General features: G+C 49.4%; 1 protein-coding gene across 9 annotated transcripts in view; it reads right to left on the bottom strand.

The window, feature by feature from the left end:
- The window catches only part of LOC134070699 (zinc finger MIZ domain-containing protein 1-like), a 152,020-nt gene that overhangs the window by 8,033 nt on the left and 130,921 nt on the right, over positions 1-13,066 (bottom strand). For 3 of the 9 annotated variants that reach the window (XM_062527113.1, XM_062527112.1, XM_062527121.1), the window contains 10 exons: positions 6,865-7,000; positions 5,891-6,005; positions 4,960-5,177; positions 4,184-4,382; positions 3,260-3,613; positions 2,346-2,528; positions 2,134-2,208; positions 1,745-1,907; positions 1,117-1,258; positions 487-715 (listed from right to left, as the gene is read on the bottom strand). In XM_062527113.1, coding sequence (XP_062383097.1) covers positions 487-715; positions 1,117-1,258; positions 1,745-1,907; positions 2,134-2,208; positions 2,346-2,528; positions 3,260-3,613; positions 4,184-4,382; positions 4,960-5,177; positions 5,891-6,005; positions 6,865-7,000 — 1,814 coding nt within the window. The remainder of the gene's footprint in view (positions 1-486; positions 716-1,116; positions 1,259-1,744; positions 1,908-2,133; positions 2,209-2,345; positions 2,529-3,259; positions 3,614-4,183; positions 4,383-4,959; positions 5,178-5,890; positions 6,006-6,864; positions 7,001-13,066) is intronic. The other 6 variants (XM_062527115.1, XM_062527114.1, XM_062527117.1 and 3 more) reach the window with 6 other exon arrangements.

Genomic DNA, 13,066 nt, shown 5'->3' with positions numbered 1-13,066 from the left:
AAAGCAGCATGAGCACAGAGAACCTTCTCCTGAGAACAAACTCGGGGAAAATATACTGTACATCTAAGCAGAGGTGACATCATATGCGCATACAGTAACATGCAAAAACGTTAATTTCTCCAGTTTAAATTTACACCATTTATTCATTTGGCAGATACTTTTTTCCAAAGTAACTTACATGTCAATTATATTATTCCCGGAGCAACTTGGGGTTAAGCGCCTTGCTCAAGTGCACAATGGTGGAGGCCAGGAACTGAACCCAGAATACGGCATGCTAGCTCAGCTCCAAACTACCACTACGCTACCACCACCCCAGAGTTGCTAAATACTGTTGATTTAACACAATCCATGAGTTAAAAAAAAAACGTTTAATTCTTTTTTTTGTTCAGTTGTTTTAAAACTGAAGAGATGGGACTCGGAGATACACACTCAGGAGCAGACTGCGGTGAAATGTTTTCACAGACACACAGTGACGCACACACTCACAGCAGAAGTGATACTCACACAGCAGCAGGCCGTGACGGTGATCTGGATGGTGTTCCTGCCCGGCTGGCACACCTGCTTCAGGTGCAGGGGCTTGTGGGACGTCTTGTTGTCGCCCCTCTCGATGGTGAGCGGCGTGGCGTTGACGCTCACCTGCACCGACGCCGGCCAGTTGGTGTTCATCTGACGGTCCTCGTGGTGGTAGCACTTAAACTGCAGCTCCAGGTCCGACCTGAGGTCAGAGAGACACAGTTCATCAGTACCGGCGATGCCGAGCAGACACACGTTTAAGTGCTAAGATCTTCTTAGCAGCGCTCTAAAAAACGTTCTAAGAACGCTCCTAAGAAGATCTTGCACTTAAGAGCTTCTTAACGAATCCCCCTTTAACCCCTGAACTGCTTGCCAATCTGACAGTGATCGATATCCCACTATGACGACTTTGCGACATGCCTCTTTAAGCAAACAGGCACTGTTTGAATTTTGCTTCCATTGAGATGCATTATGTTGCTCTATCTTGTCAGTAATGAAGGATCTTTGATTTTGACCTCCCTAGCTTTTCAATACAAATACGCAATCTCTCTCTGGCCGTCGTGTGTGTTCACTTGCGCGGTGCGGGCGGTCAGGTGTGCTCACCTCCACATGAGCGTCTGGTGCACGGACGGTCGCAGATGGAACACGTGGTTGCTGACGGCCAGGTTGTGCTCCAGCCGGAAGGGCTCCAGGACCACGCCGTCCCGCACAGGGAAGGTCAAACGCAGCTCCTCATGGGGGTTCCCTGGGGAGGAAGAGAGGGGAGAAGAAAACAGGAGGTTAGAACTAAGCAGATGTGATGTCAGCTTAAAAAACAACAACAACAACAACAACAACTGAAACTGTAAGTTGCAACAATATTAAAATCAAGATGTAGATCAAAATGAATGTTTTGAAAAATATATGTTTTCTGATTTTAGTGGACTATTTTTACAGCTATTGGCCGCGTTTCCCAGATTCGTTAAGAAGATCTTAAGTGCTAAGACCTTCTTAGCAGCGCTCTAAAAAAACGTTCTAAGAACGCTCCTAAGAAGATCTTAGCACTTAAGAGCTTCTTAACGAATCTGGGAACAAACGCGGCCATTAATAGCACACAGTACAGACCTGCTATTAATTGAAGCATCTGTATAAATACATAATATCTCAATATAAATAATATAGACATTTTATAAATGTACACTGTCCAGTGTAGGGACGGGTCCCTTTTCAAGCACACCGTTCAGACATGTACCTGGTGGTGGGGGCAGTGCGCTCATATTTGGCTTGATGTCGGGCGGGAATATCGGCTTCACGTCCTGGCCGGGCGACAGGTATGGCGGCATTCCTGGGGTCATGGGGGGCGTGGGGTTGCCGGGTACCGGCGAATGCGGGTAGTTACCCACCGGCCGAGGAGCCTGAGGACACACCCGCGCAACAAACATCAGGACAGATGTACAATAATGTCCAAAAAATGTCAATGACGAACCAGCATGGTGTTTCATTATGTCCTTGCAGTTCAAAACTGCTCATTCCAAACTGCTTTGGCAAAGTTGCAAGTAGACTGGTGCAGCATATGGATGGGCATACTGCCCTAATAAAGTGCTCATAACGAATATGGCTCCTGTACTGTACAGTACGTACCCCGTTCATATTCCCTTGGCCATATTGGAATCCACTCCCAGAGAAATTACCACTCTGCCCATTAAATGGCTCCTGCTGTAAAAAGATGAAATATAAAAGCCCATTAATAATCACTATGTGTTTCAACACCACACGACAACGACACTAAAGAAAATGTATTCAGAGAAGGTCACGGATATTTCTCGAGTTATATATATTTTTTTAAAACTCACCTTGAAATACTGGCCCATGCCCGCACCTGGTGGAGGGTACTGGCCAGGGTTCTGTTGCCCCGGCATCCTCTGACCCGGGTAGTTGGGCGAGGGGAGCGGCCGGGCGGCGTTGGGGTTGGCGTACTGCCCCTGCTGACCGGCGAACTGGCTGTTTGGTCCGTACTGCTGGCCCCCGTAGTTGTTCTGCGGGGAGGGAGGGGGGGAGGAGAGAGGGAGTGGGGAGAGCCATCGGTCACTGACTGCGCGCTACCCTATCAGTCCACACATCACCGGCCACCGTGACAATACAGGAAATGAGCGATGAGCGCCAACAGGAAATGATTTCTCTGCCTCATTACACAGCCCCCGAATTTGATGTATTTCGTGCTGCTCTCGCAGATATGACAATTATATTTTTTGGCACGTAGTTAGGAAAGACTGTAAGATGTATTGCTTCTCCAAAATGGTGATAATAATAATAATAAACAAATAAGTTGTAGAAATAAACAAATAAATTGCAGAAATACATTTATAGTTATGAGGAGACTTTTAGAACCTCTTTTAGTTTTACAACAGACAGTATACAGGTAGAATTGTGCACTACAGGATACAGCAATACAGTAATTGTAGAAATACATTCACAGTTATTCTTTCACACAGACATACGGGCATCCGTGTCTGAGCGATAATCTATGGGTAGCCAGGTACGCCGTGTTTTTGGAGGTGCAAACAAACGCATCACCACAGAAATCACATAAGAAATTCGATATTGTTTGCACCTCCAAAGTGGACGTAATGATGTACAGTAAGTTTGTGTGAAAGAATGGGACTTAAGAGTCTGTGTTAGTTTAGTTTCACAAAATACAGTACAAGTTCCAGCATTTTCAAATCAGGCCTTGGGCAAGACCGCCGGCCAGCGTAACTGTAGTGCCTACTGTGAATGTAGTCGGGGATCTAGCGCTCAGTGGTGCTGCCATGGCGACTGCACCCACCTCCCCCGGGTACTGCCTCTTCATGCCCTGCATGGGCATCCCCTGCGGGCCCCGGGGGCCTGGGTAGCCCTGCTGGGGCATCCGCTGCCCGTGGTTCCCGAAGGGCGCCATGCCCTGGGGCCGCGGCTGGTTCATGCCCATGGGAGGCACGCCCATGTTGGGCGCGTTCATGCCGCCGCCGCCGCCGCCCATGGGGTTCATGTTGCCCGGCAGGGAGGGCGGTCCCCGGGGCCCCTGCTGGTTCATGAACTGGCCGCCGTACGCCTGGTTGGGTCCCATCTGGAAAGAGGAAGACATCTGTACAGAAGGCAGGCCGCATTAGGACTCACACAGGGCCTGAGCGTTGTGGCTGCAACTGACTTTTTTTTGTGTTCATTACGCTGGGGGAGTTTATGTGTCCTCCGACCTCAGAGAGGCAAGGGCCGCGTTTCCCAGATTCGTTAAGAAGCTCTTAAGCGCTAAGAACTTCTTAGGAGTGTTCTTAGAACATTCTTAGAGCACTACTAAAAAGTTATTAGCATTTAAGAGCTTCTAAACGAATCTGGGAAACGTAAAGAGTAAAACCCAAATCCTTGAGCTACACCAGGAGGTCCATGTTGGTGCTGGTTTATGAAGCGACTCGTTCAACTCGTGCTGTGACTGTGGTGTCTTTAGAGTGGAGCGTATGTCTGCACTGTGTGTAAGTGTAATGGAGTATAAAGTCTGTCATCATCATCACCATCACCACAATCCAACATAAAATGTGTGTGTGTGTGTGTGTGTGTGTGTGTGTGTGTGTGTGTGTGTGTGTGTGTGTGTGTGTGTGTGTGTGTGTGTGTGTGTGTGTGTGTGTGTGTGTGTGCGTGTGTGTGTGTAAGGGCCTCTTACCGGTCCGTATTGGTTCATGTCCTTGTTCTGGGTCTCCTGCAGGGCGGCGACCGTTGCCGTGGCAGTAGCGGTTGCCGTGGCGGCGGCGGCGGCGACTGCGGCGGCGGCAGCGGCCGCAGCAGGCTGGGTGAAGTCGGAGGGCGGTCGGGAATGGGGAGGCATTCCCATACCTCCGGGAGTGTTGGGACCGCCGGGGTAGCTGTAGGGAACACCAGCCAAAGCGTCACAAGAGTGGTTCTGACTTTTAATATGCCACTTTGTTACTCATCATTCCCCACCCACAACATGAAGTCGTAAAATCAATGTTCTGTCCCTTGCTTCGCTTGAAATGATTGTACTGTACAGTACAGTATGTGTTTGACTATTGTAACAAAGGAAGCTGCTTTCTTCTCTTGAAAAAGAGATTTTAAATCTCAAACTCATTCTTACCAGATTTAATACATGATGAAGCTTTAGTGTATACAAAGTTACAGTACATGGATGCCTACAGTTAAAATCTCCTCACATTTTTACCCCCTATACTAGCAGCTAAACATGCATTACAGTCTATGATTTATTGGTATTACATCAAGTTCATGTCCTAACAGTGGTAAAAGTTAGCCTGTTCGTTAGACATCCGTGGCGCCCAATGAACGGATCTGGGCATTTTTTCAAATACGAGAAAATGAACGTTTGGTTGCCAGACCACGTCTCATGTAAAAAAAACTGACGTTTGGTTGCCAGACCACGTCCCGGTCCACACCTCGGCACCTACTGCTGGACAGCTGGACACTCACCTGCCCCCGTAGCCCCCTCCGCCGGGGTAGCTGGGCCGGCCGTACATGTTCTGCTGCATGTACTGCTGGTTGCTGTTGCCCTTGCCTGAGAACTGCTGCTGCTGGCCGGGGAACTGGGACGGGTTGATGCCCGGGTTGCCCCCCGACATGCCCGAGCCCATGGGGTTGCCGCTGGGGTTCATGGGGTTCTGGCCGCTCGCCATGGGGTTCCCCAAAACCTGAGAGAGCGAGAGAGAGAGAGAGAGAGAGAGAGAAATGGGAATAACAAGACAGTAAGGAGGAGGCAGACGATGAGGACACTTAGGAAGATGAACTACAGTGTGTACAAAGTTGCTTTCACACCTAAACCAATGAGGCTTCACCTGAGGCCCACTGCAGGTTGGATTATTCCTTTTCTAACAGTAAATGCTTTGTTTTGAGACCCTTCTTTTTTTGTGTGTTATAGTGAAATATCTTGAGCGAGTGCGAAAACAATAAGGGCGCAGCAAACACAGGAGTTCTTTGGGGGAAAAAAGGGCGAGGATTGCAAAACCAATGGGTAGGGCTTGTGGTAGAGACATCATTTACTCCCACAGTTCCCGAAATTTGACTGTCTGCTGCGAAACAGTCAAAACAGGGAGGTGAGAGGGAGGGAGAGAGAGAGGGAGCCTCTTAAAAGTTAATTCTCTGGAACACTACATGAAAGTACTGTGGTCATGGGTTGGGCAGCTGCAGGCATATGCCTGAGTGAGTGTGTGTGTGTGTGTGTGTGTGTGTGTGTGTGTGTGTGTGTGTGTGTGTGTGTGTGTGTGTGTGTGTGTGTGTGTATATATCTCTGAATCTACAGCATGTGATGAATGCTGAAAATGTGGGAACATGCATCTAAGCGTGTACAAGCGTGTTTACGTGGCGTACCGTACCTGTGTGAGCGCATGTGTGTGTGGATTCTCACCTGGCTTTGTGACGTGTTGGTCACGCCCCAGACAGTGGTCACCACGGAGAGTGATCCGGGAGGCTGATTGGTGTTTTGTTGCCAGGCGACCGAGTCGTACGGAAATGACCCGTCGCTGTGGAGACAGAGTCAAACAGTAACGTCAGGAAACTCGCCACCGTGAAGGCCCAGATGAGTCAATCTCCAGAGAGCCAGACTAAACAGACCATCACTCTCTACGAAATGTGACTCACTGAGACGAGACTGGGTTTATTGCTGACATAATGAAGAAGTGCTGGCCCTAGCCTAGATCAACTAAACCAAACTAAACAGGTTGACTAACTTCAGAAATAGTAGAACAATCGACCCAAAATTTTACATGAGAGATGTTTCAAAACAAAAAGCATGTGTAATTATCATGAAAACCGTATCTTTATATACTGTGCCATCATGACCATGATGACCATCCTGGTGTGTGTTTCCCAAAACCATAGTTGCTAACCTGATAGTTGGTTATCAATGGGAAATTGCATCGCAACCAACAAAGTTGCTAACTTAGTAACTATGGGTTTGGGAAATGTACCTCTGAGCTGTGCTGTTGTTGTGTCAGTGTAATGTGTGCTGTGCTGTGCTGCTGTTGCGTCTGTATGCTGTGCTGTGCTGTGCTGTAATGTGTGCTGTGCTGTGCTGCAGTTGTATCAGTATAATGTGTGCTGTGCTGTGCTGTCTGTACTGTGCTGTGCTAATGTGTGCTGTGCTGTGCTGTTTGGTGCTGTGCTGCTGTTGTGTTTGTGTAATGTGTGCTATGCTGTGCTGTGCTGTGCTTTGCTGTGCCAGTGTAATGTGAGCGGTGCTGTGCTGTGCAATGTGTGCTGTGCTGTGCTGTGCTGTGTTTGTGCAATGTGTGCTGTGCTGTGCTGTGCAATGTGTGCTGTGCTGTGCTGTGCAATGTGTGCTGTGCTGTGCTGTGCTGTGCTGTGCTGTGCGGTGCTCACCCGTGAGACAGGCCGGGCTTCATGGGGCCCATGGGCGGCTGCATGGGCACTTTCCCCTGCGACTCGCCCTGTCGAGACTTCTGGTGCCGGAGCAGCAGCAGACGACCCAGCTCCTCACACCAGGACGACAGCAGCGCTGGCGACAGAAAGAGGGGAAGAGAGAGGGAGAGAGAGAGAGAGAGAGAGAGGGAGAGAAAGAGAGAGAGAAAACGGTCAATCACTTACTCAATATGGCACAGTGTTGCGTGATGCAGGAAAGCAGGGATTTGCAGGAATAGTACACAACACAACTCCAAGACCTTCAAAGGCAACTAGAGATCTGACACAGAAACCTCCTCACACTAAGAATCTTTGTCGGTGCTAAAAACTTATACCTGTGTACCTGACAATAAGAATAGTTAAGACTCTCTCGGGAGGATTCTAAAAACAATCCTTAATCAGAGATTTTTAAAGTGGAACTGAAGAAGGCCATCTGAGGGTAACACTGAAGGGATCCACACTGAATTATCTCCCCTTTAGGGTTTGTGACTATATGTGTAGGGGTAGACCCTGAAATAGTTTTAGTCGTGCAGTTCCGCACTATGACCACTAGGAGGTGCCCTGGCCCCAGTGTGAGGCAGGGGGGGACTTGTGCTCCAGCCTCTCTGCTACTGGTGGAGGTCTCGCTGAGCACTTGATCACATCATGTGCTTTTCATCTGCAGTCAATCTCTATCCCCATGCAGGCTACAAAAGACCACTTCCCCTCTTCCTCCCTGATGGAAAATGAAAGTGTGTGTGTGTGTGTGTGTCTGTGTGTGTGTGTGTGTGTGTGTGTGTGTGTGTGTCCTAGTGTGCAGGCATGTGTGTGTGTGTGTGTGTCCTAATGCAGGCGTGTGTGTGTGTCTGTTTGTGTGTGTGTGTGTGTGTGCTCTAGTGCAGGCATGTGTGTGGTGTGTGGTGTGTGTGTGTGTGTGTGTGTGAGATCGTGGCCCCAGGGCAGCTGCCAGTGCTTGTGATTCTTATGACTTTCCACTGAAGAGACAGTGCTCACGTTACATTTTCATCATCCTCATTCTAATGATCTGCAGCATTACCAGAGAAAAGAAGAACAGATTTGCAACAGAGACGGGGGAGAAAGAGAGAAAGAGAGAGACAGAGAGTGAGAGAGAAGGAGGGATAGAAGGGATAAGATACGCAGAGAGAGCAAACAGAGGACAAAAAATATATTCCTCTCTCTCTCTCTCTCTCTCTCTCTCTCTTGCTCTCTCTCTCTCTACACACAAACACACCTAAGGACCAGAGGCATTTGGATTGAGAGCAGGCAAAACAAAACACTGTTTTCAGAACAGAACAATCCTGAAGACATAAACCTGAAACTTCAACACACACACACACACACACACACACAGACACACACAAATCCATCTTGTGAAAGTGTTGCATCTTGGCCCCAGCAGGCAGCTCCGTCTTTCATTTGAACACTGAGCACATTTGAGCACACCATCCTCGCTGTGTGAAGACGCGTATGGAGCGGAATACAAAAGATGTGTACAGATGGTGCCAGCAGTCTTTCAGCTCCCCATCTCCCTCTCTCTTTTTCTCCCTTCCTCTCTCTCTCTCCTTCAGTCATCTCCCCCTCTCTCTATTTCCCTCTAACACTCTCTCTTTTTTGTTCTCTCTCTTCCCTCTCCCCCTGTCCCTGTCTCTCCTTCCCTCGCTCCCTCCACCCCTCTTTCCTTCTCATTCCCCCCCTTTCTCTCTATCTCTCTCTCTCTCTCCCTCTCTCTCTTTCCTCCCTCCCCCTCTTTTTCTCCCTCTCCGTCTCTCTACTGAAGCAGCTGGGCTTTTCTCCTTCGTGGTTTGCTGAAGCAGGTGGCAGCACACACACACACACACACGCACACACACACACACAGAGGCGGACTCCGGGCAGTCGCTCTGGGCGATCGATCCCCAGCCGTCAACGAGGCAGACCTCGGGGTGGCAATGTGACCGAACGAACGCCCCGCCGCGGGTGCCCTTCACTGCCCCCCCCTCCGCCACCCAGCGCCAGAGAGACGGCCGTACGTACCACACACCCACAGCACGGCAGTGACACCCAACTACCACATGCTATACACACACACGAGGCCCCGGCCGTTCGGCTTCTCCGCTGCACCGTCGCCTTTTCAGACGACCCGCAAGGACACGAGTTCAGCGACCGCCGAACAGACGTTAATGAAGTGGCGTGCTTACATGTAGTGGCTACGTGGTTCAGTGAAATATACTTTATGACATCTCACGCTAAGGCTGGATCAAGCGGTTAAAGGAGAAATCCGGCGAATCTTCCCATAAAGATCTCCCGTTTCTCACGTAGCGCTGTAGCAGACTGGCTGCACGTGCTTGCACACAGCAGCTACACGGTTTAGTGAAACATACTTCATAACGTCTCACGATGATGGCTAAGCGAGCGTGTCTATGTTGTGCCCAAACCTGTCAACAAACGGCCAACGGAGTGTCGCGTTTCAACAGAGCGCAGACATATCTGATGTAATTATGGGATGCTCTTATGTAAAGCCTATGGCAACACCGGCCTTTCTACAGAGGACTAAGTACACTTAAGATCCACCACTGGGTCGTATTCCAACATGATGGCAACATGGCACGCCGCCAGCAAAACCACCGTTCTAAATGGACGTGGGAGTGAAGCAGACCTAAACGGCAAAGCCGCACTCAGACAGGAGAAGACTGGCAGTGATTTGGCAACAAGCAACCGAGGAACGCTAATGAAAAATTCAGCGTCTCGTGGCGATAAATAACAATTTGCCACACGAGACGTTTCACGACGACGTCTCCGCTTTTGAGGCGACAGGCAGCGGGCGACAAGCGAATCGGCAGCTGTCTGTCCATGGCTCATGAGTTGTCGCAGTGCCTCTGCCTGGTGTAGTTTTTTCCGGTTGCAGACCATTAGCAGACTGACAACACGTGAGACATTCCTCATGTCAGTCCAGCAAATGTCCACGGGACAACATGAAAGGGGTCCTGGGAAATACCTTTCATTGGTGTGGTCCGTAATCGCCCACCACTAACTGACTCACCACAGGTGGGCCAGGTGAGCTACTCCATCAGCTCCTCTCTCAATTCTATTCCATTCAATTCAATGGGGCTTTATTAGCATGACTGTTAAGGCACAGTATTGCCAAAGCTAGTGAATCACAGGGCACAGAACGTACCAACATACAAAACATCAAGACACATATTACATGAATCAAATGGGAATCAACAACATCATGCACGCACACACGCACACACACACGCACACACACACACACACACACACACACACACACACACACACACACACACACACACACACACACGTGTGTGTGTTCCTCTCTCACACATTCACAAATCAGCCAGAGGCATAAAACCATTTTTAGACAAGCTTTTAGACATGTCTACTTTCTATTAAAGAAGATTACATTTTAAACTTGTGGAGTGCCTTGGTCGTAGAACATTTCTTTCTCTTTTTTCTTACTCAAACTATTCACCTTGGACCAAAGAGCACCCAACAACAATCCACACATCTACTAAGGGACACAGAGGACTGGGCACGCCACTGACGCGGAATATACAGTATAGAGGCATAAAACCTTGGAGAAAAACCTATCAGGGGAGTTCCCTGACTCGCTGATCACTAACAGACTTACTACAGGCGAGTTACTTCAACAATCCTTTCGATTACACCTTCACAAATCATCAGAGAGAGAGAGAGAGTTGTGAAAAGGATCAGGGACACGACAACAAAAGAAGAGGAGTGGGTGAGCGAGTGGCGAGTGGGAGAGAGCGGAGGAGAGGGTCTCGTCTCGTCTCTTCTCAGCTCGTCCGTCTCGTTTCGTCTCGTCTCACCACACCTCGGCCTGGCGGGTGGAGTTACAACCCCCCCCCCCGCCCCAAAGCCCAGTATTAAACACCAGCTTATCGCTCCAGGAAATCACCACCTTGGTCGAGCAGAACCGCTCACACAGAGGCTGACACTCTGTCATCGAAAGAGAGACAGAAAGAGGCAGTGTGCGTGTGTGTGTGTGTGTGCGTGTGTGTGTGTGTGTGTGTGTGGTTGAGGGTTTCACATGACTGAGAGAAGATAGCAGACAGAGGACGGACTTTAACAGGCTCAGTGATTTCTGCTGTCAACTACTGCCACTACCATCTCTCGCCACGCTCAATCCCCCCCTCTCTCTCTCTCTCTCTCATACACACAACACATACTAGACACAATCTCTCTCTCTCCATATCTCTTTCTCACACACACACACTCACACTCACACACACACACACACAATCACAAACCAATAAATCCCACAGTATATAGATGTATCTTCTACTGAGACAAACACAAATAAACCCTCTCTCTCCCTCTCTGTCCCAACCCTTTGGCTGGCCTCTGTCCCTGCCGTTCCCACTGGAGAACAGAGTGAGGACACAATGTAAGGATTGTCTGCCTCTCCGCTCTCTGTCTGCAGCCAGTTCAGCGGGGGCCAAGCCTCTCTCTCTCTCTCTCTCTCTCGGCGCTGCACGGCCAAACTAGAACCCCGAGACTGCACCGCACACGTTAAGCACTTCAACAGCACACATCCAAAACACACACACACACACACACACACACACAGATACGCGCCCACATAAACACACACACACACACACACACACACACACACACACACACACAGACACGCAAACACAAGAGCAAACATGCTGCATCTAACGGCCAACTTGCCACCCAACAAGCTAATCTGTCAATGCTGACTCCTAAATCACCACTCTGAACGTTTTTTTTCTCTCTCTCTCTCCCTCCCACCCTCCCTCTCTCTCTCTCCCTCCCTCTCTCTCTCCCTCCCTCCCTCTCTCGTTGACAGAGATGAAAACAGGATTAGGTCCTCTCTATTATTTTCGGCGTTCCAGTCTGTGCTCTGTGTTATTGAGGCCTGCTCCCCCAGGCGTCGGTGCAGCCGAGACCTATTGATACCTCTGTGGGTTTACAGCCCCAGCCCCACTGCCTGCTGGCCATCCACAGTTGAGACCAGTAATGGATCTGAGGTGTGTGTGTGTGTGTGTGTGTGTGTGTGTGTGTGTGTGTGTATATGTGTGTGTATGTGTGTGTGTGTTCTCTGAGTGTGTGTGTGTGTGTGTGTGTTCTCTCTCAGTGTGTGTATGTGTGTGTGTGTGTGTATATATGTATGTGTGTGTGTGTTCTCCCTCTCTCTCAGTGTGTGTGTGTGTGTGTGTGTGTGTGTGTGTCTGTGTGTGTGTTTTGTGTGCATCAGTGTGTGTTCTGTGAGCCGACACAGCTTGAAGCCACAGTGACCCCATGAGATAAATGAGAAATGGTGTGTGCTGGTCGCTTGATGCTGCTGTAATGTTCTCCCCCTTCACCAGTTGGCTCCTCTGTCAAGGGTCTGCGCCTGCTTACTGAAGGCCACCAGGAGCTGCCACTGTTCATGTGCTGGGAGACCAAAAGGGCTACAAGAATTGTCTGATGTGTGTGTGCGTGTGTGTGTGTGTGTGTGTGTATAACCAGTATGCTAGATGTGTCCACCTGTGTCCACCATGTCAACAAAAGCAGACACAGTAGACTCTGTCTCTCCACACCAGAGGCACCAAACCACCACACAGACACAGACACAGACACAGACACAGACACAGACACAGACACAGACACAGACACAGACACAGACACACACCTCATCTCTGTCCCTCCCTTTTCTGCACTAGTCACCTGCTCCTTAACAGATCCACTGGTCTCTTGAGTCATCCTGCCCATACAAGCAGTACAGACAGACAGACAGAGAGACAGACATGGACACACACACACACACACACACACACACACACACATACCACTGAAGGGGTCTCAGTCACCTCTCAGTGTCCTTGTAGTTAAAAGGTTACACCTCTCCCGTTTCTGCCCTGGGACCATTTATCAACCTTTTCATGTTTGCAAATGATCTCATCCACCCACACTCATCCACTCCCTCTTTCCCTCTTTCCCTCTCTCTCTCTCTCTCTCTCTCTCTCTCTCTCTCTCTCTCTCTCTCTCTCTCTCTCTCTCTCTCTCTCTCTCTCTCACACACACACACACACACACACACACACACACACACACACAAATACACAAGTGTGACTAGTATCGCTATTAGGCTCATAGTTGTTGTGACCAGCAGTGTCTAGGAGTTGTCCGTTCA

Source organism: Sardina pilchardus, chromosome 22 (genome assembly GCF_963854185.1).
Source record: "Sardina pilchardus chromosome 22, fSarPil1.1, whole genome shotgun sequence".
Lineage (NCBI taxonomy): Eukaryota > Metazoa > Chordata > Actinopteri > Clupeiformes > Clupeidae > Sardina > Sardina pilchardus.
This window is presented reverse-complemented; position numbering and strand designations above follow the sequence as displayed.